The 25,792-nt window shown below is 41.0% G+C and overlaps 2 protein-coding genes across 4 annotated transcripts in view; both read left to right on the top strand.

Moving 5' to 3' along the window:
• The window catches only part of LOC126210584 (zinc finger protein 501-like), a 299,013-nt gene that overhangs the window by 128,491 nt on the left and 144,730 nt on the right, over positions 1–25,792 (top strand). For all 3 annotated transcript variants that reach the window (XM_049939852.1, XM_049939851.1, XM_049939853.1), the window contains one exon: positions 22,083–22,126. In XM_049939852.1, coding sequence (XP_049795809.1) covers positions 22,083–22,126 — 44 coding nt within the window. The remainder of the gene's footprint in view (positions 1–22,082; positions 22,127–25,792) is intronic.
• LOC126210586 (uncharacterized) lies at positions 1,628–4,729 on the top strand. The gene is made up of 3 exons (XM_049939855.1): positions 1,628–1,856; positions 3,465–3,557; positions 4,588–4,729. Exons 1-3 carry the CDS (start codon positions 1,721–1,723, stop codon positions 4,596–4,598), a joined length of 240 nt encoding a protein of 79 aa, XP_049795812.1. The 5' UTR covers positions 1,628–1,720; the 3' UTR covers positions 4,599–4,729.

Genomic DNA, 25,792 nt, shown 5'->3' with positions numbered 1-25,792 from the left:
ATACAAGATTAGGGACCTCACATTTCAGTTTCTGGTAAATCCGCTTGTTAATACCCACCATTACTGAGGCATTATCCTTACCAATTCCTCTCATTTGTTGAATGTCTAGGCCATAATCTAAAAGTAATGACTTTCCTGCAGTAACAATACACTCAGCATTCCTCTGTCCTAATTAAACAATTCCTAAAAAGATGGAAATATCTCTGCTTTGTTGTTTTGAAAAGTATACACACAACCAACAATTTGGTGGCAGAAATGTCTGTAGATTCATCTATAAGCAAACTGAAATGTCCATTACCAACATCTGTCGGTAGTTCTGATTTAAAGTGCTAGAAGAGAATGTTCCTGATCAAAGCACTGCTCTTTGTATGGTATAGCCGTAAAAGAGATGTATGGTCAAAACTTCGAAAAAGTTTCTTGGTTCTATCTGAAAGATGGTTAATGGGTCTAATTGCACAGTGATTAACTACAAACAACGTAAGACAGCTTCAGCAGCTGCACGTTCATACGTATGTTTGATAGAGTGAAATGGCAATGACGACTGTTGTAAAGATGACAAAGGTTCACCTGCTCTTAATTGTTTCTTATTTTTTTCCATAAAATATTACGTGTGACAAACGCACATTCAAGTTGCATCGGCAATATTTACAACACGCACTACTAGGTTCCCCGGGCACCTCTAACAACCAAGCCCTTGATTGTTCCTCACCTAACCACTCTTTTCTAAATTGTCGTACGTTCTGTTTGACATTCTTTTCAAACATGTTCAGTCAGTCGTAAAAACCAAAAAAGAGTGCTAGACGTTAGTTGTTAAACACACAATAACTCACTACAACACTGAAGTCTGTAACCTTGTACGCAGCTCCCCAATCCTGATCGGTAGCAGTCAGGAGCAGCCAGGAGAATTCGTTCCGTAGTTATTTGCAGATGTTCGTTGCCAGCAGGGTAGCGTACCATTAGTTGATGTTGACTGCATTGTCGTCTCCTTTGTTGCTGAGCTGTCTGTCACGGTCTGTCTTTTGTTGCGCTATATTCGTTGTGATTTATACGAAAATGAGTGATGATCCACTTGCTGGCTCATCACAGAGGATATCCTCTTGTCAGAAAAGAAAGCTGGTTATCAGGAGCCCATGGAAGCTCAAAACACAGGTTTTTGTTGCCTGCACTGGATGCTTTCAATACATGGAGGTAGAGTTTTGCCCCCTCCCCCTCCTGCACACGCAACCCAACCCTCCATGCAGCATAGCTTGTCAGCTCTCCCATCTGCCCGCAAACCCTGCTCGGCAGACGCTAAATTACAGTGCACGAGCAGTACCGTAAGGTCAGTCTCGCGCGCCGCTCGTGTGCATTGGGTACGTCATATTTGCGCATGCGCGACGCACCACGATCCATCTCCCGTCTGTTTTTTCCAACAAACACTTTGAATGTTCGCAGTTCAGATTTGGACGGGAGCGCGAAAGGTTTGTCGTTTTTAGCGCGCATATGAGTATTGTTTTGCAAGATGTTAACGAGAAAAGAGGGATTTTTAAGTTGACCTAAAATATTACATTTTGATTGATATCTTTAGATTATTGTCAGGCTTCAATAAGGGATTTTGTGATTGATTTTCCAGCGATTAAATATGGAGTGATCGGAAGTGACTTAAATTAAACTAATTGATGAATATAGAAAACAATCCATTCTTCGGGATCCTCAGCATAAGGATCATGACTGGAAACACATGAAAGCAGATGCTTGGCGAGAAATATCTGCGGAGATGGATGTATCTGTGGACCAGTGCAGAAAAAAAATACCTTTGCTGTCTTCATACCGACGGGAGAAGGGCAAATTGAAAAACAGCATGGGATCAGGAAAAGGTAAGTTGTGAATCTAATAAGATATTATGTACTTAAATCTCTTAATTGTGATAATTAAATTAGTTGACAAGTTTAGCGACATGGCTGATCACAACTGTCATTTATTATTATTCAAAGAATTTTGTATTCGGAAAAAATATATATTAAGAAAATGAATGGAACGAGGGTAATCCCAAAAGTAAAGTCCCCTATTTGGTTGTTGGTCACACTGTTATGAAGAGTGCCTCATACGTTGTGTGTAAACATGCGCACGTCGCACTGAGGCGCTCAGTCTTGGCTTGGCAGCCATCGAGAATGGAGCTCCTGTTGGATGTTACCGCCAAGTGCGAATTGCACGCAGTTATTCGGTTTTTGAACGCAAAGGCCACTGCACTGGTTGAAATCCATCGGCAATTGACGGAAGTGTATTGTGAGTCGTGCATGGATGTCAAAAATGTTCGTAAGTGGTGGAGAGAGCTTGCAGCTGGTTGGACCGAAATTCACGACGAACAAAGGAGCGGGAGACCATCAATTTCTGAGGAGACAGTGTTGAAGGTTGAGCAAAGCATGCATAAAGATCGGCAGGTCACCCTGAATGATCTCTGCACGTTGGTTCCTGAAGCACCGCTCACAGAATTTTAATGGAAACGTTGAACTATCGGAGGGTGTGCGCAAGATGGGTGCCACGCATGCTGACTGAGGACCACATGCGGCAATGAGTTGATGCTTCCAGCGCATTTCTTCGCCGCCTTGCAGCCGAACAGGACAACTTTCTGGACTCAATTGTCACGGGTGACGAAACCCGGGAATACCACTTTACACCTGAGATCAAGCAACAATCACGCCAGTGGTGGCATCGTTCTTCGCTAAAGCCGCAGAAATTAAAAAAAGAAAAAGAAACACGTCTGCCAGTAAAGTCATGACAACCGATTTTAGGGATCGGAAAGGGGTGTTGTTGGACGACTTTATTCCCACTGGGACCACAATTAATACTGACAGGTACTGTGAGACTCGGCAAAAACTCAAACGGGCAGTTCAGAACCGGAGAAGAGGAATGTTGGGCAAGGGTGTATACATTCTCCATGACAATGCTCGCCCACACATCGCTTGACAAACCGTTGCTCTCCTGCAACAGTTTCAGTGGAACATAATCACCCACCCACCCTATAGTCCTGACTTGGCGCCCAATGACTATCTCCTGTTCCCTAGGTTAAAAGAACATTTGGCCCGAAAGGGATTCAGCTCCGACGACGAGGTGAAATAAGAGGTTCATAACTTTCTGAACAGCATGGCGGCGAGCTGGTATGACATGGCCATGCAAAAACTGCCACAGCATCTACAAAAATGCATCGACAGAAATGGTGATTATGTCGAAAAATAGCTAAATGTTCAAGCTGTAAACTGATGTAAGCCATTGTAGAAATAAACAGGTCTATGTACTTATAAAAAAATAGGAGACCTTACTTTTGGGATTACCCAAGTATTATAAAATAATAAGCTTCATTTTCATTATAAGTGATTTATTTACATACATCATACAAACTTTTATAATAACATTCATAAGTACTGTACACTTGTGTATTTTTTTTAAAACAGTGTTTTATTTCATTCTATATTGTATTGTTTCAGGAAGAGACGACGTTTATGTAAGCAGGTGGTTTGCTTATGATGCTTTCAAGTTTGTGGAGGACAGGGACGTATCAAGAAAAGGACTTAACAACGGTAAGAAAATGTTGATGTACTCAAGCATATTTGTGTTGCCATTCTAGGAATCCTTCTTTCATACAATAATCTGCTATTTCATCCCTAATTTTTGACAATAATTTGTGGATCATCGGGGGACATGGCTCAGTGGCAACAAAGACGTCATATTATCTTCTCCCTGGACCCTTCATGACCCCTCAAATAAAACTCGATTCTCTTCATGGTCAATGCCAGCAGGAGTGTACAAATTTGACGAATGGGTCCTTAGATAATTGTGTAACAAAATGACTGCCATCACTATCACCTCGGCTTTTTCAGGTGCTAAAAGCATATTTTTCTTAGAACCCGAAACGCTAAACTTGATATACCGAAGACATTCTCGACTATCCGTTGGGCCCTACTCAAGCAATAATTAAAAATTCTGTGAAGAGTTCCTTTGGCAAAGTATCCAGAGTATGGCTTCATGAGGTTTTCACTTAGAGCAAATGCACTATCACCTGCAAAGAAGTAAGGTATTTGCAATCCCAATGTGCTCCCAGTCATCATATTATGCAGCCTGCTTCCTTGAAAAATACCTATCTGAAATTCTTTCTTGGCATCCCACGTCAGCAAACATAAAGTTACAATTCCCATCTACTAATGCAAAAAGCACAATACTGAAGCTGGATTGATAATTGAAGTACTCTGTACTCGAGTTCATTGGAGCTTGCAAAAGGACATGTTTCCCGTCCAGAGCACCAACACAGAGAGGCAGGTTCCAATGTGTTTCAAATACATTGCTTATGCCCTTCCAAGCTGCAAGTGTCGCAGGTAACTGATACCTAAATCATACTTAAACTTACTTTAACCATGGGGGGGGTTGAGTTTATATATTATATTTGTCAGGACTGATAATTGTTTTGGTGACTGAAAAACTACTACATTATTGGTCTGAGGTGAATAACACAACTTAATGTTTTTAAATAGGCTCCTATTTTATGTTAGTCATGTAATACCAGTAATACATAATTAATATTGGTTACTGTTGGTTATTACTTGTAATTTACAGGAGACGGATGAGATTATTAGAACTGAAGATGACATCAAGTCAATGCTCATCATTTCTAAAGGCAGCCAACAAGAGCCAACAGGGTCAACATCTACTGCCAGACCTACCAAGCGTAAGCGAACTGATGCTAGCGACTCAGTGGTGAGGAGTGCGTTTGACATTTTACAAACTGCTGCAGAGAAATTGGAGAAAGAGCCATGTAATAAATCCAACGAAATAGATGCCTTTTTTACGTACATCGCTGCAAAAGTGAAGAAATATTCGCAGAAATCGATACAGCTTGCCCTTTTTGACGTACTTGTGAAAGCCGATAAAGGGTTTTTTGATTGGGCTCCTCAAAATGCTCAGCATTCCAGCAACTGGCAAATCCCTCCAGAAAATGTATATCACCCCATACGTTCTCAACAGTGTGTTTTGCAATATTTGCAACCAGTACCTGCTCCCGCCATCTGATTCCTTGACACCTATCTCTTCTCAACCATCTCCTGCTGTATCAGCAACTTCAGAACAGTTTTCAGGTTTTGTGTAACATAACTTTAGTTTAATGGATTTTGATGATTTTGTGTAAAATGCATTTAATTTTGTACTTATAAAAATATTTTGAAAAATAAAACAACTTTCAAAATTAAAAGAGTTAAACAGTGATGTTAATATGCTACCTTGATATATCCTTGTAACTCATGGATGAGTGCTGCACAGACTTGTGGTGCTATTAGTGCAATAGCTTGCTTAGAAATCCTGAAAGTATACTGCAGGCTAGTAAATAAATCTCCCGTGGCAAGAAATCAAAGTGTTACTGCTAACCTGGAAGAATTAATCATATTGATTTTATTTGCCTTTATTTCATGAAAAAGAAATTTATATATGTATACAACAGAAATAGATCAGCCAATTTTTTTATATCCATGCCTACCATCGCGTATTTGCTCAGGATCTTACGACAAACACACAGCGAATTATAAACAAGAAGTAAACAAATTATGTACAACAAATATTAATGGTCAACTGTCTTGAGCAGAAATTGCCAAGCGGAAATTAGTGTCCTCTTTCGAAATATACGGTCCGATCTTCTGCATCAGATTTTCAAAGTCAGTAGGTACCATTCGACAGAAATTTATATATTGACCACTTATTTGTTGCGACTTCAAATCCATCATAAGTTCTGCATTATTTCTTTTTTTATTAAGTTCAGTGTGCTACCGTTTCTTTTTGTTTTTTGACAAATCTGCCATTAATAATGCCACACCACTCATCACCATAATCCCGAGATTTTCCCGTCGCCTAAGCTGCAAACTAAAGACTTATATGTTCGTGTGTTTCCTGTTGATCGTTGGAGGTTCGTTTCAACCCAAAATTTCAACGAACGAAAGGTGAGCGGGGACCGCATCGCTCGGGGTTCGTGGCGCGGAAGTGTGGACCCGGCTTAAGAGCAGCTTCAACAGCTCCACGTTCATACGTATGTTCGATAGAGTGAAATGCCATTGTTGACTGTCATGACGATGGAAAAGGTTCAACTGCTTTTAAATGTTTCTTACTTGTTCCGTGAAGTAGTTCATCTGACAAACGCACATCCAAGTTGCATCGGAATACTTACAACGTGTACTACTAGGTTCCCCCGGTGCACCTCTAACAATGAATCTTTTGTTCCTCACTTAACCACTCTTTCCTAAAATGTCGTACATACCGCTTGGCATTCTTTTCAGACATGTTCAGTCAGTCATAAAAACAAAAAATAAGAGCACTTGACAGTAGTTGTTAAACACACAATAAATCACTACAATGCTGTAGTCTGTAACGTGCTATGCAGCTCCCCAGTTACGATCAGTAGCAGCTGGCAGCAGCCGGGAGAATTCGTACCCTAGTGATTTGCAGATCTTCGTTGCCAGCAGCGCAGCATACCATTAACCGGTGTTCACTGCATTGTCATCTCCTTTGTTGCTGAGCTGAGCTGTCTTTTGTTGTGCTGTAGTCGTGATTTTTACGAAAATGAGTGATGTGCTTGCTGGCTCATCGCAAGGGCTACCTTGTACTCCATTTCGGAAAAGAAAACCGGTTATCAGGAGCACGTGGAAGCTCAAAACACAGGTTACTGTTGCCTGCACTGGGTGCTTACAATACATGGAGGTGGAGTTTGTTCTCCCCCCTTCCTCCCCTGGCAACCCCTCACTCAACACAGAATAGCTTGTCCGCTCTCCCCTCTTTCCGCAAACCCTGCCCGACAGATGCCAAGTTAAAATTCGTGAGAAGTACTGTACAATAATGTATTGCACTCACTATCCAGAATTCGTGGCATTAACTCATAGAGCAATGCATATTTTTGTTGGTGCTGCTGGTGTCAGAAGCACGTATAGTATATTTAAAGCCAACTTGAATCCTGATGGTGGATAATACTTTCGCTGCCAGTATTTGGCCGGCCAGGAGAGGACAGATGCTTGTTTAAACTTCGTGATGGCCGGTTTTTGTGCCAGGGCACTGGAAAACCACCTCCACTAGGATCCTTCCCAGGGTGGCGTTTTGGAATTCCTGCTTCTGCTCCCTATGCTCAGTTCGTGAGTATGGGACTCTTACTTCCTATTGTATCTTTGCTTACAATAGAAATTAGAGCCATTTGCCACTGCATTGTGTTTACATTGCTGAGTTTGCCAGTGATCAGAGATGTTTGTTACTGTTATCTAAAAAAAATAGCAATGTTCATTGCTCAGTAGACTATAGTCTAAAATGCTCAGTGAAATCTGATACAATGTTTATAACTATAAACATTTTCATTCAGTCATCTTACAAGTAGTTGCAGATCCTCAGAGTAATTTCCATTCATAATTGCGAAAGTGTTGCGGATACAGGACTTTCTGCATGAACTGACCTCTCGATCGTGTCCCATAAAATGTTCGATGGGGTAGATGTCTGGTGATCTGGATGGCCAAATCATTCACTCAAATTGTTTCAAATGTTCTTCAAACCAGTCGCAAACAATTGTGGCCCTTTCACGTGGCACACTGTCATCTATAAAAATTCCTTCGTTGTTTGGGAACCTGACGTCCATGAACGGCTGCAAATGGTGTCCAAGCAACCGAACATTACCCATTGCAGTGATCTTTCATTTGGACCATGTCTATACAGGCCACACCATTGTAGAGTCACCACCAGCTTTCGCAGTGTCTTGTTGAGAACTTGGGTCCACGACTTCGTGGGTCTGTGCCACACTCGATCGCTACCTTCAGCTCTTGCCAACTTAAATAGGGACTCGTCGACCAGGCTATTGTTCTCCAGTCGTCTAGGGTCCAACCAATAGGTGACGAGTCGCTGCAGCTAACTTCGTCTGAAGATGATTTTCTAAATACTGTAAATGATTTATACAACATATAGAACTTTCCAAATGCAGTGGATGATGTTAGAAAACATGTTCGCTTGATGTGACAGCCCATTAATGCCAAATTTAGCCACGGTATCCTAAAATGCACCCCAACAAAAGATTGAATTCTGACATTGCAGGTTTTGCCTTTCGCTGTGCATGTTTAGTCATTTGATAGATGCATGCATATTTTGAGATTTAATTGTGCATGGAATTGCTGGCTTCAATTATAGTACTGCAACAGCGTAAATAGATTGTGAATGCAATGGGGATGGAGAATGCAGGTCGCAGTTGGCTCAGACAAATTTGAGCATCCTGCTGAAAAGATCTTTTAGAAAGGAACAAACTACACTCCTGGAAATTGAAATAAGAACACCGTGAATTCATTGTCCCAGGAAGGGGAAACTTTATTCACACATTCCTGGGGTCAGATACATCACATGATCACACCGACAGAACCACAGGCACATAGACACAGGCAACAGAGCATGCACAATGTCGGCACTAGTACAGTGTATATCCACCTTTCGCAGCAATGCAGGCTGCTATTCTCCCATGGAGATGATAGTAGAGATGCTGGATGTAGTCCTGTGGAACGGCTTGCCATGCCATTTCCACCTGGCGCCTCAGTTGGACCAGCGTTCGTGCTGGACGTGCAGACCGCGTGAGACGACGCTTCATCCAGTCCCAAACATGCTCAATGGGGGACAGATCCGGAGATCTTGCTGGCCAGGGTTGTTGTTGTTGTGGTCTTCAGTCCTGAGACTGGTTTGATGCAGCTCTCCATGCTACTCTATCCTGTGCAAGCTTCTTCATCTCCCAGTACCTACTGCAACCTACATCCTTCTGAATCTGCTTAGTGTATTGATCTCTTGGTCTTCCTCTACGATTTTTACCCTCCACGCTGCCCTCCAATGCTAAATTTGTGATCCCTTGATGCCTCAAAACATGTCCTACCAACCGATCCCTTCTTCTAGTCAAGTTGTGCCACAAACTTCTCTTCTCCCCAATCCTATTCAATACCTCCTCATTAGTTACGTGATCTACCCACCTTATCTTCAGCATTCTTCTGTAGCACCACATTTCGAAAGCTTCTATTCTCTTCTTGTCCAAACTGGTTATCGTCCATGTTTCACTTCCATACATGGCTACACTCCATACAAATACTTTCAGAAACGACTTCCTCACACTTAAATCTATACTCGATGTTAACAAATTTCTCTTCTTCAGAAACGATTTCCTTGCCATTGCCAGTCTACATTTTATATCCTCTCTACTTCGACCATCATCAGTTATTTTGCTCCCTAAATAGCAAAACTCCTTTACTACTTTAAGTGTCTCATTTCCTAATCTAATCCCCTCAGCATCACCCGATTTAATTTGACTACATTCCATTATCCTCGTTTTGCTTTTGTTGATGTTCATCTTATATCCTCCTTTCAAGACACTGTCCATTCCGTTCAACTGCTCTTCCAAGTCCTTTGCTGTCTCTGACAGAATTACGATGTCATCGGCGAACCTCAAAGTTTTTACTTCTTCTCCATGAATTTTAATACCTACTCCGAATTTTTCTTTTGTTTCCTTTACTGCTTGCTCAATATACAGATTGAATAACATCGGGGAGAGGCTACAACCCTGTCTCACTCCTTTCCCAACCACTGCTTCCCTTTCGAGTCCCTCGACTCTTATAACTGCCATCTGGTTTCTGTACAAATTGTAAATAGCCTTTCGCTCCCTGTATTTTACCCCTGCCACCTTCAGAATTTGAAAGAGAGTATTCCAGATAACGTTGTCAAAAGCTTTCTCTAAGTCTACAAATGCTAGAAACGTAGGTTTGCCTTTTCTTAATCTTTCTTCTAAGATAAGTCTTAAGGTTAGTATTGCCTCACGTGTTCCAACATTTCTACGGAATCCAAACTGATCTTCCCCGAGGTCCGCTTCTACCAGTTTTTCCATTCGTCTGTAAAGAATTCGCGTTAGTATTTTGCAGCTGTGACTTATTAAACTGATAGTTCGGTAATTTTCACATCTGTCAACACCTGCTTTCTTTGGGATTGTAATTATTATATTCTTCTTGAAGTCTGAGGGTATTTCGCCTGTCTCATACATTTTGCTCACCAGATGGTAGAGTTTTGTCAGGACTGGCTCTCCCAAGGCCATCAGTAATTCTAATGGAATGTTGTCTACTCCCGGGGCCTTGTTTCGACTCAGGTCTTTCAGTGCTCTGTCAAACTCTTCACGCAGTATCTTATCTCCCATTTCATCTTCATTTACATCCTCTTCCATTTCCATAATATTGTCCTCAAGTACATCGCCCTTGTATAAGCCCTCTATATACTCCTTCCACCTTTCTGCCTTCCCTTCTTTGCTTAGAACTGGGTTGCCATCAGAGCTCTTGATATTCATACAAGTGGTTTTCTTCTCTCCAAAGGTCTCTCTAATTTTCCTGTAGGCAGTATCTATCTTACCCCTAGTGAGATAAGCCTCTACATCCTTACATTTGTCCTCTAGCCATCCCTGCTTAGCCATTTTGCACTTTCTGTCGATCTCATTTTTGAGACGTTTGTATTCCCTTTTGCCTGCTTCATTTACTGCATTTTTATATTTTCTCCTTTCATCAATTAAATTCAATATTTCTTCTGTTACCCAAGGATTTCTATTAGCCCTCGTCTTTTTACCTAGTTGATCCTCTGCTGCCTTCACTACTGCATCCCTCAGAGCTACCCATTCTTCTTCTACTGTATTTCTTTCCCCCATTCCTGTCAATTGTTCCCTTATGCTCTCCCTGAAACTCTCTACAACCTCTGGTTCTTTCAGTTTATCCAGGTCCCATCTCCTTAAATTCCCACCTTTTTGCAATTTCTTCAGTTTCAATCTGCAGTTCATAACCAATAGATTGTGGTCAGAATCCACATCTGCCCCTGGAAATGTCTTACAATTTAAAACCTGGTTCCTAAATCTCTGTCTTACCATTATATAATCTATCTGATACCTATTAGTATCTCCAGGATTCTTCCAGGTATACAACCTTCTTTTATGATTCTTGAACCAAGTGTTAGCTATGATTAAGTTATGCTCTGTGCAAAATTCTACAAGGCGGCTTCCTCTTTCATTTCTTCCCCCCAATCCATATTCACCTACTATGTTTCCTTCTCTCCCTTTTCCTACTGACGAATTCCAGTCACCCATGACTATTAAATTTTCGTCTCCCTTCACTACCTGAATAATTTCTTTTATCTCGCCATACATTTCATCAATTTCTTCATCATCTGCAGAGCTAGTTGGCATATAAACTTGTACTACTGTAGTAGGCATGGGCATTGTGTCTATCTTGGCCACAATAATGCGTTCACTATGCTGTTTGTAGTAGCTAACCCGCACTCCTATTTTTTTATTCATTATTAAACCTACTCCTGCATTACCCCTATTTGATTTTGTATTTATAACCCTGTAATCACCTGACCAAAAGTCTTGTTCCTCCTGCCACCGAACTTCACTAATTCCCACTATATCTAACTTTAACCTATCCATTTCCCTTTTTAAATTTTCTAACCTACCTGCCCGATTAAGGGATCTGACATTCCACGCTCCGATCCGTAGAATGCCAGTTTTCTTTCTCCTGATAACGACGTCCTCTTGAGTAGTCCCCGCCCGGAGATCCGAATGGGGGACTATTTTACCTCCGGAATATTTTACCCAAGAGGACGCCATCATCATTTAATCATACAGTAAAGCTGCATGTCCTCGGGAAAAATTACGGCTGTAGTTTCCCCTTGCTTTCAGCCGTTCGCAGTACCAGCACAGTAAGGCCGTTTTGGTTAATGTTACAAGGCCAGATCAGTCAATCATCCAGACTGTTGCCCCAGCAACTACTGAAAAGGCTGCTGCCCCTCTTCAGGAACCACATGTTTGTCTGGCCTCTCAACAGATACCCCGCCGTTGTGGTTGCACCTACGGTACGGCCATCTGTATCGCTGAGGCACGCAAGCCTCCCCACCAACGGCAAGGTCCATGGTTCATGGGGGGAAATAAGAACACCGTGAATTCATTGTCCCAGGAAGGGGAAACTTTATTCACACATTCCTGGGGTCAGATACATCACATGATCACACCGACAGAACCACAGGCACATAGACACAGGCAACAGAGCATGCACAATGTCGGCACTAGTACAGTGTATATCCACCTTTCGCAGCAATGCAGGCTGCTATTCTCCCATGGAGATGATAGTAGAGATGCTGGATGTAGTCCTGTGGAACGGCTTGCCATGCCATTTCCACCTGGCGCCTCAGTTGGACCAGCGTTCGTGCTGGACGTGCAGACCGCGTGAGACGACGCTTCATCCAGTCCCAAACATGCTCAATGGGGGACAGATCCGGAGATCTTGCTGGCCAGGGTAGTTGACTTAAACCTTCTAGAGCACGTTGGGTGGCACGGGATACATGCGGACGTGCATTGTCCTGTTGGAACAGCAAGTTCCCTTGCCGGTCTAGGAATGGTAGAACGATGGGTTCGATGACGGTTTGGATGTACCGTGCACTATTCAGTGTCCCCTCGACGATCACCAGTGGTGTACGGCCAGTGTAGGAGATCGCTCCCCACACCATGATGCCGGGTGTTGGCCCTGTGTGCCTCGGTCGTATGCAGTCCTGATTGTGGCGCTCACCTGCATGGCGCCAAACACGCATACGACCATCATTGGCACCAAGGCAGAAGCGACTCTCATCGCTGAAGACGACACGTCTCCATTCGTCCCTCCATTCACGCCTGTCGCGACACCACTGGAATCGGGCTGCACGATGTTGGGGCGTGAGCGGAAGACGGCCTAACGGTGTGCGGGACCGTAGCCCAGCTTCATGGAGACGGTTGCGAATGGTCCTCGCCGATACCCCAGGAGCAACAGTGTCCCTAATTTGCTGGGAAGTGGCGGTGCGGTCCCCTATGGCACTACGTAGGATCCTACGGTCTTGGCGTGCATGCGTGCGTCGCTGCGGTCCGGTCCCAGGTCGACGGGCACGTGCACCTTCCGCCGACCACTGGCGACAACATCGATGTACTGTGGAGACCTCACGCCCCACGTGTTGAGCAATTCGGCGGTACGTCCACCCAGCCTCCCGCATGCCCACTATACGCCCTCGCTCAAAGTCCGTCAACTGCACATACGGTTCACGTCCACGCTGTCGCGGCATGCTACCAGTGTTAAAGACTGCGATGGAGCTCCGTATGCCACGGCAAACTGGCTGACACTGACGGCGGCGGTGCACAAATGCTGCGCAGCTAGCGCCATTCGACGGCCAACACCGCGGTTCCTGGTGTGTCTGCTGTGCCGTGCGTGTGATCATTGCTTGTACAACCCTGTCGCAGTGTCCGGAGCAAGTATGGTGGGTCTGACACACTGGTGTCAATGTGTTCTTTTTTCCATTTCCAGGAGTGTATATAGAATTTGATGTCATTGCACATACGTCTTCTGCTCTCCACGAATCCCTCCCCATCCTTCCGTATTGGAACTGGTGTTCATAATCGAGTTCCACCTGGGTGACCAGATTGGGCGGCATTTCACCTTTTGGGCTGCTAATGATAGATAATTAAGCAAATTTTTTAAAGAAATTTGGGCGACATTTTTGTTGACCAATGCGATCTTTTAGTTACACAGACAAATAATTCAAGTGTATTTTTATGCACCGATTTCAATTTAATGTTGTTATGGATATTTACTGCTCCGCTGCCTTGTGAAGTACTGAAGTGTTCCAATGCCAAAGTTCTACCAGCCAAATATTGACTCTAGTGTTAACATTAAACTGCTATTGGTATTTATTTAGGCAGTTATAGTAGTGCTTACATATTTTTAACTCATCATAATGCTAGCAGACGAATCAAAATTGGGTTTCCTGTTCTTTTGTGTTACAAACTTATCCATAATTAGAAATTGTCACAACAGCATACAGCACAAAACAATCAGCAGTAGCATTTACATTAAAATCAACTGCAAGTGAGAAGTGAACTGAGTAACAAAACAGCGGCGGAGTTCAACTAAGGCTAGCAACTAGTCTTGGCTAAAATATTGATGTGCGATAGCCGGTAGCAGTATGGCTTTTATAGACAGCTCAAAGCTATCGTTGGTCTTGCTGATTATCAATAGTGCGTCATATGATCGAAAATCAAAATATCTTTCAATTTTACTACGCTCCAACTAGGTCTTGTGTGATTCATTTAAGTGAGTTTTTTCTCTCTTTTTTTATTTATTTATTTATTTTTTTTTTTGTGTGGGGGCGTGTGTCTGCACACCCTGGACCCCCTACCTGCCCTTGTGCAGCTTTTGGACAAATATGGATTGTCGCATTATTATTGTCGAGACAGAGATGAGCTGGTGACCGGCAGCAGCAGAGGAAAATATGAAATGACACGCCGATCTGGGCAAATGTATCCGAACACAGTGATTATTGTATTGAGTACAAAATAATATGGATTGTCGCATTATTATTGTCGAGACAGAGATGAGCTGGTGACCGGCAGCAGCAGAGGAAAATATGAAATGACACGCCGATCTGGGCAAATGTATCCGAACACAGTGATTATTGTATTGAGTACAAAATGGTGAAGATACATTGTGTAACTGAAGCAGCAGACTAAGAGATTAGCAAGTGGAAATTACTAAATGATTACATTTAAGAAGTGTTCTTGACCATGAGTAATAACTGTAATAGGAATTGCATTACTGACCCCGGCTGCCGAACTTCCCCAGATGGCGCCTCTTGACCATCAATGCCACATGATCATTTCATTTTTTTCCATTAACAGAATGCCGTCTCCAGCAAAAATCCATCGTTCTTACATTCTAAAGCCATGATTTCACCCACATTGACCACTTTCAATACTAAACTAATACATTACAACAATATTTTAACAAAAATAAATATTATAAACATTCAGTCACACTCAGACCCTTCACAATAAATTTAAATAAAGTTTTCCCTATTAACAAATAAGCCAGTATTCTTCTGCAAGGGTGTTCATAGTAAATGACATATTGTTGTTAGGTGTAGTTTAAACAATTATTAAGGCCTGCTTGGCAGAAGCATCTTTTGGCACTCTTTTACAAAGATAGTGTCTGGTCACTTTTTAAGCTGCAGGGGGTAGCCCTGCAGCCTGAGGCATCATGTCATAGTCCGTACGGCTCCCTCCATTGGAGGTTAGAGTCCTCCCTTGGGAATGGGTGTCTTTGTCGTCCTTAGCATAAGTTAGTATAAGTTAGATTAAATAGTGTGTAAGCTTAGGGACCGATGACCTGAGCGGTTTGGTCCCATAAGATGTTACCACAAATTTCCAATTTCCACTTTCTAAATTACCATGGTTTTGTATTATCAGTTGTAATTAATATTTAAATAAAGTTATTGACAAACTAGTAAACTGCTCATTAAATACACAATTATGACAATGTAATGTATTCATGCTGTATTAATTTTCTGTGTAATTGTGGAGGATACAATGTTCGTACAAACTTTTGCATAACCAAAAGATATAACAACATAATAAATCAGGAAATTAAATAGGTACTTGTAGGTAGCTTTCAGAGATGATAGCTATAATGCAATGTTATCATTTGAGATACTGTATGCTGAAATTGCATGAAGCATCCCTCAAGAACCATGGACCTTGCCATTGGCGGGGAGGCTTCCGCAACAGTCTGTATGATTGACTGATCTGGCCTTGTAACACTAACCAAAATGGCCTTGCTGTGCTGGTACTGCGAACGGCTGAAAACAAGGGGAAACTACAGCTGTAATTTTTCCGGAGGGCATGCAGCTTTACTGTATGGTTAAGTGATGATGGCGTCCTCTTGGGTAAAATATTCCAGAAGTAAAATAGTCCCCCATTCGGATCTCCGGGCGGGGACTACTCAGGAGGACGTTGTTATCAGGAGAAAGAAAACTGGCATTCTACGGATCGGAGCGTGGAATGTCAGATCCCTTAATCGAGTAGGTAGGTTGGAAAATATAAAAAGGGAAATGGATAGGTTAAAGTTAGATACAGTAGGAATTAGTGAAGTTCGCTGGCAGGAGGAACAAGACTTTTGGTCAGGCGAATACAGGACTATAAATACAAAATCAAATAGGGGTAATGCAGGAGTCGGTTTCATAATGAATAAAAAATAGGAGTGCGGGTAAGCTACTACAAACAGCATAGTGAACACATTATTGTGGCCAAGATAGACATGAAGCCTACGCCTACTACAGTAGTACAAGTTTATATGCCAACTAGCTCTGCAAATGATGATGAAATTGAAGAAATGTATGATGAAATAAAAGAAATTATTCAGGTAGTGAAGGGAGACGAAAATTTAATAGTCATGGGTAACTGGAATTCGGTAGTGTCAAAAGGGAGAGAAGGAAACATAGTAAGTGAATATGGATTGGGGCTAACAAATGAAAGAGGAAGCCGCCTGGTAGAATTTTGCACAGAGCATAACTTAATCATAGCTAACACTTGGTTCAAGTATCGTAAAAGAAGGTTGTATACATGGAAGAAGCCTGGAGATACTGACAGGTTTCGGATTGATTATATAATGGTAAGACAGAGATTTAGGAACCAGGTTTTAAATTGTAAGACATTTCCAGGGGCAGATGTGGACTCTGACCACAATCTATTGGTTATGAACTGTAGAGTAAAACTGAAGAAACCGCAAAAAGGTGGGAATTTAAGGAGATGGGACCTGGCTAAACTGAAAGAACCAGAGGTTGTAGAGAGTTTCAGGGAGAGCATAAGGGAACAATTGACAGGAATGGGGGAAAGAAATGCAGTAGAAGAAGACTGAATAGCTTTGAGAGATGAAGTAGTAAAGGCAGCAGAGGACCAAGTAGGTAAAAAGACGGGCGCTAGTAGAAATCCTTGGGTAACAGAAGAAATATTCAATTTAATTGATGAAGCGACAAAATACAAAAATGCAGTAAATGAAGCAGGCAAAAAGGAACACAAACGTCTCAAAAATGAGATCGACAGGAAGTGCAAAATGGCTAAACAGGGATGGCTAGAGGACAAATGTAAGGATGTAGAGGCTTATCTCACGTGGGGTAAGATAGATAGTGCCTACAGGAAAATTAAAGAGACCTTTGGGAAAAGGAGAACCACCTGTATGAATATCAAGAGCTCAGATGGAAACCCAGTTCTAAGCAAGAAAGGGAAGGCAGAAAGGTGGAAGGAGTATATAGAGGGTCTATACAAGGGTGATGTACTTGAGGACAATATTATGGAAATGGGAGAGGATGTAGATGAAGATGAAATGGGAGATACGATACTGCATGAAGTGTTTGACAGAGCACTGAAAGACCTGAGTCGAAACAAGGCCCCAGGAGTAGACAACATTCCATTAGAACTACTGATGGCCTTGGGAGAGCCAGTCCTGACAAAACTCTACCATCTGGTGAGCAAGATGTATGAGACAAGCGAAATGCCCTCAGACTTCAAGAAGAATATAATTATTCCAATCCCAAAGAAAGCAGGTGCTAACAGATGTGAAAATTACAGAACAATCAGTTTAATAAGTCACAGCAGCAAAATACTAATGCGAATTCTTTGCAGATGAATGGAAAAACTGGTAGAAGTCGACCTCGGGGAAGATCAGTTTGGATTCCGTAGAAATGTTGGAACACGTGAGGCAATACTGACCCTACGACTTATCTTAGAGGCTAGATTAAGGAAAGGCAAACCTACGTTTCTAGCATTTGTAGACTTAGAGAAAGCTTTTGACAATGTTGACTGGAATAGTCTCTTTCAAATTCTGAAGGTGGCAGTAGTAAAATACAGGGAGCGAAAGGCTATTTACAATTTGTACAGAAAGCAGATGGCAGTTATAAGAGTTGAGGGACATGAAAGGGAAGCAGTGGTTGGGAAGGGAATGAGACAGGGTTTTAGCCTCTCCCCAATGCTATTCAATCTGTATATTGAGCAAGCAGTGAAGGAAACAAAAGAAATATTCGAAGTAGGTATTAAAGTCCATGGAGAAGAAATAAAAATTTTGAGGTTCGCCGATGACATTGTAATTCTGTCAGAGACAGCAAAGGACTTGGAAGAGCAGTTGAACGGAATGGAAAGTGCCTTGAAAGGAAGATATAAGATGAACATCAACAAAAGCAAAACGAGGATAATGGAATGTAGTCGAATTAAGTTGGGTGATGCTGAGGGAATTAGATTAGGAAATGAGACACTTAAAGTAGTAAAGGAATTTCTCTATTTGGGGAGCAAAATAACTGATGATGGTCGAAGTAGAGAGTATATAAAATGTAGACTGGCAATGGCAAGGAAATGGTTTCTGAAGAAGAGAAATTTGTTAATATCGAGTATAGATTTAAGTGTCAGGAAGTCGTTTCTGAAAGTATTTGTATGGAGTGTAGCCATGTATGGAAGTGAAACATGGACGATAACTAGTTTGGACATGAAGAGAATAGAAGCTTTCGAAATGTGGTGCTACAGAAGATTGCTGAAGATTAGATGAGTAGAGCATATAAATAATGAGGAGGTATTGAATAGGATTGGGGAGAAGAGAAGTTTGTGGCACAACTTGACTAGAAGAAGGGATCGGTTGCTGGGACATGTTCTGAGGCATCAAGGGATCACAAAATTAGTATTGGAGGGCAGCGTGGAGGGTAAAAATCGTAGAGGGAGACCAAGAGATGAATACACTAAGCAGATTCAGAAGGATGTAGGTTGCAGTAGGTACTGGGAGATGATGAAGCTTGCACAGTATAGCATAGCATGGAGAGCTGCATCAAACCAGTCTCAGGACTGAAGACCACTACAACAACAACAATTCAGAGATTCATTGTGAAAATGTTTATTCGCTGTGAAATATTAACTTCTGTAGTTTTCATGATTTTTAAATATTGTTGATTGTTGTGTCACTGGATGTACCTCATTTTTTCTGGACAAATAAGTATTCAGATCTCCTTTAATACTTGATTGTGAGTTATTATAGATTCTTGAAGAGCTGTAAAACCCATCTTCCAACGTATCTGACACTGCACCATTTTTGGAGCATTATCTGTCCTCTTAAGCATCAAAACTCCTTGTACCGTGATTGTTGCCATTTGGAGCCACAAAGCTCGATGGTGCACCTGGCTGGCCAGAACCGGTCACCTGCCACACTGGCGATGGCATGCCTCGAATCCTGAGTAGCAAGGAAATTATTTCCAAAACAGAAGAATTGATTAACGTCTAATATAAATTTAAATGTTAGGATGTCTTTTCTGAAGGTATATGCCTTGAGTATAGCCTTGTGCAGAAGTAAAACATAGACAAGGCTGAAGATTAAGTGGGTAGATCGAGTAACTATTGAGTGGGTGCTGAAGCAAATTAGGGAAAAAAGTAATTTAATGGGGGCGAAGTATGAGAAGTAAAAATTGTAGAGGGAGACCAAGGTATTGATACAGTAAGCAGGTTCAAGTAGATGGTGGTTGTAGTAGTCATTCAGAGGTGAAGAGATTTGCATTGTATAGACTAGCTGGGAGAGTGGCATCAAACCAATCTTTGCACTGTGGACAACGAAAACGACCACTACCACTACCACCATGACGACCTCTGCTGCTGCTGCTGCTGCTACTACTACTACTACTACTACTACTACTACTACTACTACATGTTGTGTGTCCATTGGGTCGGTGTAAGCACTTCTTGACTCATACTTGTTTGATAAGTTTTAAATCAACATTATGTTGCAACCTTTGTGATGTGTGCATGTAACTCTGCTCATACAACTCAGCCTGAGGAGATGATGTCAGCAGTTATGAGATTTCCTTATATGCCACAGATCTCATTACAGTATCAAGCACACTCAGTCACATGACTCTTGACTCATGTAGTGCAAGTGAAAGTGCCAAGTGGCGAGCAGGATATGGCCACAGTGACAGGCCATTGGTATCTTCAAAATTTGACAGTTTCATGGGTCAAAGAAGGGAATAACATTAAATCCTCTTATTGACATATGCAGTAGAAGCTCCTGTGTTTGAACTTACTTGCAGTAAGTGTTCTCATACAATATATATTCTAACATCACTACCCCATCAAAATATATTAAAAATAATAATTTTGCATGAACTATTTGTTGGCTGAATATTGTCAGTTATCTGTAGTTGTTCTACTTTGTGGGAGATTCAGATACGATATTTGTTTGCACCTCCCTGTCTTGCAGTTTTCTCTTTACTTCCACAGAGTTTTTGCTTTCCTCTTCGACACTGGCCATCGGTTCCTATCTTCTTTTCTTGCCGCCCCCCCCCCCCTCTCCCATTCTGAGTTAACAGGTGGAGTCAGCAGAGGTGTCTCAAAATGTGGTAAATCCACTTTTCCTTTTGATGATGAGGTTTATTTTTTCCCTAACTTTTACCAAGTACTCCTTGTTCCTCACCTAGCCTTACATGCTCTCATCCTCTAGTTTCCACCCAATATAAGTTTGCAGCGCCTTAGAATTCTTTTCACATATTTTTGCAATACCTGTATCTCTGTGCCATATAAATCTGCCCCTATGTGTAGCATCTGGCCAATCTTACCCTCAATTGCAATTTCCTCTTTGTGTTGAATGCTTCATTGGCTGTTGCCTGTTTTCCATCATATGTCCATGACACAATTTAGGACCACTGTTATAATATTTCACAAGTACTTGAATTTTGCAATCTGGATATAATGCTACACAAACGATACATTTTAATACCACATGCCTTTGGTGGAGGCAGCAGTATTTAAACATAAAACTTCAATACTTAGCTTTGGTTGTGAGATTATTTAGGTATTGGTATCACTAAAAAAGTTACAGTATTTCTCACAATTCACACTTTAGTGCACTGATTAACGATTATCGGTTTTTGAATGTAGTCGCCTGAGCTGATTGAGGTGGGGAGATGGTAAAGAAGGACACATGAAGCAAGGAGGTCATAGCGGTATAGTGCAAGGCAGGAGTTGACAGATAGATTACTCAGTGCCTACACAAATTCTGAGGGGGGTAGATGAAGAAAAAGATAATGAAATGGGGTGAAAGGTGGGAAAAAAAGAGAGGAAGGTGGAGGTGGAGAGGGAGATAGGGCCGTATGTAGTTTTTGTAATGTTATGTACCAGATCATTGGTAGACATCTACTTTTTTTTAAATGATCCTTCTGCTTACACTGTTTCTTTAAGAATTTCTATTTGTTTTTGTGCTGTTTGAGTATCCTGGCATAGAATTACAAAGCCATCTCCAAAAGCTAAGCAGTCTATCCTAATAATGGTTCATGCTAATTTGATATGTTTGTCAATTTTAAGTTCTTATTTTAGTTTCCAGCTGTATTATATTACTTTTTCTAAGATACATAATCTTAATTCACTCCTGTTTTAGTATCAAAATATTCCAAAATTTCTCACATGAGTTTTACTATAGATTTTATACCATTTAGTGTTTAACTAATAATTGCAGTAGTTCTGAGATCCAGATCCTGTTCTTTCAGGCTTTTGAAGACATATTTATGGGCTACTGAGTTATAAACTGTTTTAAATTCTTCAAATTTAGTTGCACATTTTTTGATGTCTTAGAATATTTCAGAATTATAATTTCCTCTGGGCAAGATCAGTTTGGTCTCAAACCTGCTAGATATTTGCCAGTTTTGCCTCCAATTTGTGCTCAATCCAGGAGACATTGAGATAGAATATTGCATTGGATAGCAAGTAACATGAGTTCTGCCATCTTCTTATACAGTGAATGTGTCAATGCAGTTTTTCTATCATCAGGATTATTATTATTATTATTATTATTATTATTATTTTCGATTATTCCCATTTAAGAGAGCGTTTGAACTTGAATTCCTTTATGATGATTGTTTATGTTTTTTCTGAGCCCAAATTTTCTTCATGTGTTCACTGTGTTGTTTCTTTCGCTCCGCTGTCCATTTGCATCCTGTTCTCTTCTGTGTTGTGGTGTCAAATTTATGTTTTTTGATGATGTTCCTGAATTCAGTTCTATTTTCTGCATAATTTACTGTTATGCGTGCTTGTCTGAGGTCCTCTTCAACTTCTTTTATCCATTTTGTTTTTCCCCTGCCTGAGTTGATCAGGATTATTGTTATTATTATTATTATTATTATTATTATTATTATTATTATTATTATTATAGGTGCTCTTAATTCTATTTCAGGAGCTCAAAAATGAAATGGAGTCAACAAGCAGTGAACCAGAAAGGTATTGTACAATTTCTTGTATCTCTTGTTTTGTACTTTGTGCATGTGTTGTGTGCAGCTTCAGATTTAAGTAGTTCAGCAGAATCTCTGGCTATACATACATATGCACAGTATACTGCATGCTGTTGATTGGTGTCTGTAATGTTGACATGTCCGTTCTGCTGTCTCACAGCCAAAGCCTCTTGTTCCACAAATAACATGCATACTTATAATTAGTTAATATCTATATTGTTAGGGAAATACCACGCTTTGAAATACGTGTACCTTTGATAAAATTGTTCATCTATTGAGACCAGAAGCAGCATATGAAAATATAGCCTCACTCTTCACAGTATATAGCCGTTTGTAAGTTAACATTAATTGGTATGTTTTAACAATAGTTTCAGTCCTATGTTATCTTGCTTGATAGATGCATTTTTGCAACATTTATGTCATGATACATGCAGTACATAGCAATTGGCACTCAGTTTTTTATTATGAGGACACACTACTGTTAGAAAAACTGATGATGTAGTCCTCAGCCACTCATGAAATCTTATGATTTAGCGTATTATTTCTCTTCCATTGGTGTTATCCTGAAAACATCGAATCCACACGTGCTCACCTCTTCCAGAAACTGCCTCATGTTGTGTAATGAAGATGTACAACATGACCCATATGCTCAGATGTAAAATAATGTTTATATAATTAGTCACCCAAATATTCCAGATGGAACACACCTATTTGACGTATTCATATAATATCCTTCGTGATTGTGATCTTTTAGAACCAACTTTATTGCTCAGGAGAACAAGCCACTGACACGTCCAGTAATGCACATGCCCTAAAACTCACTACCCTTTAACTGTAGCGCCTACTTTCTACAGTTACATACAGAGAGAGCACAATGTCAATATGAGTTGCAGACAATGACATTCTGTTATAGCTACGTTCCAGCAGTAAGCAGTTTTCCAAATTTTGAAATAAAAACTAAAAATAATTATGTAAATTATGCTTATCCATTACGGATATTTTAGAACCGTGACTGTATATTAATGTAAATAAATTATACACAACTGCAACCAGTCACTTTTTTCATTAATAATGCTTTATTACATTAACCGGTTTTCGAACCCTTTCAGGTTCATCTTCAGATGATTTCGGGAGAATCCGGGAAGCTACATCATTATTGGTAGTAGCATAATGCTGGGTGCTGGTTTGCGACAGTATAGGCGGCTTTTCTCGTATTTGTCTGCATCCATTTTGAAGTCCAGAACACTTTCACACGAACTATATTAGTTCACACTTTAACAGTGACACTTCACCAGCATCCAGCATGCGCTTTACAACTGGATGCTGGTGAAGTGTCACTGTTAAAGTGTGAACTAATATAGTTCGTGTGAAAGTGTTCTGGACTTCAAAATGGATGCAGACAAATACGAGAAAAGCCGCCTATACTGTCGCAAACCAGCACCCAGCATTATGCTACTACCAATAATGATGTAGCTTTCCGGATTCTCCCGAAATCATCTGAAGATGAACCTGAAAGGGTTCGAAAACCGGTTAATGTAATAAAGCATTATTAATGAAAAAAGTGACTGGTTGCAGTTGTGTATAATTTATTTACAATTATGTAAATTCCTCTTGGTACGAAACGGTCAATAGGGGTATCCCACGATGCAATAGCAGATGGTAAATCAGATGCATGATTCTTATTGCGTAGTGATATAGACCATTGTTCAGATGAATGCACTGGTGAAACAAAACATTTTTGTCCCTGTCCACTGCAGAAATACCTACCACCTGGTGACGTTAGAGGGACATTATGCGGAATTTGCAATATGCCCTGTTGTCCAGGGCTACGTGTGTAAATTGTAAATAATAAGTAATGCCTGACCTATGGAGCACTGGAAAAGCATAACTGTGGGTGCCTCTTGTTGGGAAGTTGGTGTAGTGTTAGTTTGTCGTACCAAGGGTCCCATGTTTGAGCCCTGGTCATACCAGAATTTTGTACTGTAATGTGTATGAAAAGGTTTGTGGGACAACATGTTCCTGGTATGTAGAAAGACTTTTTGGAGTTTATAGCAACGTTCTATTGGCATCCATCAGAATGGATGAATATGGATTGCTATGATATTTTTGTTGAATTGTTACATAGTGACGATTGTGTACCTACAACAACGTAAATATCTGAAGACGAGAGTGTGCAGCATCCCTACTGTATATAATTGACCAGTAGAAGGCGTCGAGAGTCAACAATGAGGAAACATTAGACATCGACGAGCACACACGAGATGGACAGGAATCGTTTGTTTGTGACCAAGTATATGGACAAGAGTCAAGGTGTGCGGTATCGTCACCAGAAGAGTCCTGAAGTGATGAAATATGACGAAAGGAGAAAACGATAGTCTTCTATCCCAGAAAAGAGAAAATCGAAATGCCCAGGTATTGGCTGAACGTTAAAAAGCAGCCTAAGTCAACCCAAACATTTGCACACCGCACGATGTCTGCAGTTAAAACAGGTTGCTCACTAGATTTTCTGCACGATGTACGTTGTATCAATGGGAACAACAGCATGAAAGTGGAAAATTAATGTGTTGAAAGAGAAGCGCAAACATGTTGCATTGCATGCCATAGCGACCTTCAAACAGCGTCCCCAGGAGGTTCGATGTGACTACAATGTAGGCATCAAATTATGGACATAAACGAAAGCAAAACAGTTAAACTTCCCAATCTTTGACGCAAGTGACAGTCGTATCTTGTGCTGGAAGCGTAAAAACTGTATTGTAAGCCATAAAGTCAAATCTTTTGTTACAGTGAAAATGTACCAGAACAGAAACTACACTAGAAACGGTAGAGGACTGGCAACAGACGACTCTTGCTAACATAACATGTTACACACATGCAGATATGTATCTAAAACGCCAAAGAAATTGAATTCAATAAGGACATGACTGTGGGTCGCACATTTTGTGCTAGAGATTCCAGACTAGCGTCACTGCCTCTGGATTACGGGGGTCTTGTGCCCGATTCCCGGCTGGATTGGAGATTTTCTCTGCTCGGGGACTGGGTGTTTGTGGTGTCCTCTTCATATCATCATCATCATCATCATCATCATCATCATCATCATCACTATCACTCGTAACATTGACTAGATTGGACTGTGTAAAAAAATTGGACAGTAACAATTGGACTGTGTAAAAATTGGGACTTTGTATAGGCACCGATCATTGCGCAGTTGAGCGCCCCACAATCCAAATACCATCATCACATGACAGCCCATACACACATTATTATTACATTGCTTTCACAGACAGGCAACTTAATCCATAGCTATTTGTAAGTCCTTCAGGAGTATCGTATGCGTCAGTCCATGTTCCCAGCACCAAATTTATTCGTCGATTCTCACTCCTCCAGCAAAATGAATTGTTCAGATCACTTCTACAAGAAGTGGAAGTAAACAAGTCAGTGAAGAGAAACTTCTGCTAACACTGCATTCCTACAAGCCCCACAAGGACGCCTGTGGTTTTCATGACCTGCACGTACAAAATAATTTACTAGAAGACAAAATCATAGTTCACATAATTCCAGCAAATACAAACTCCATTCATCAACCACTTGATCTTCATTTCTTCAGAATGTTCCAGCATATGATTCATAAAATCTCTGATGCTACGCTAGGTTCTTT

This window comes from Schistocerca nitens, chromosome 10 (assembly GCF_023898315.1).
Source record: "Schistocerca nitens isolate TAMUIC-IGC-003100 chromosome 10, iqSchNite1.1, whole genome shotgun sequence".
Taxonomy (NCBI): domain Eukaryota; kingdom Metazoa; phylum Arthropoda; class Insecta; order Orthoptera; family Acrididae; genus Schistocerca; species Schistocerca nitens.
Note: the sequence above shows the minus strand (reverse complement) of the source record. Positions and strands in the feature narration are given on the sequence as shown.

What these genes read in the sequence shown, in the direction of transcription:
- LOC126210586 (XM_049939855.1), top strand. Translation starts at nt 1,721, where the DNA reads ATGAAAGCAGATGCTTGGCGAGAAATATCTGCGGAGATGGATGTATCT. An exon ending in CAGCATGGGATCAGGAAAAG is followed by an intron (nt 1,857 to 3,464) that starts GTAAGTTGTGAA and finishes GTATTGTTTCAG; the next exon opens with GAAGAGACGACGTTTATGTA.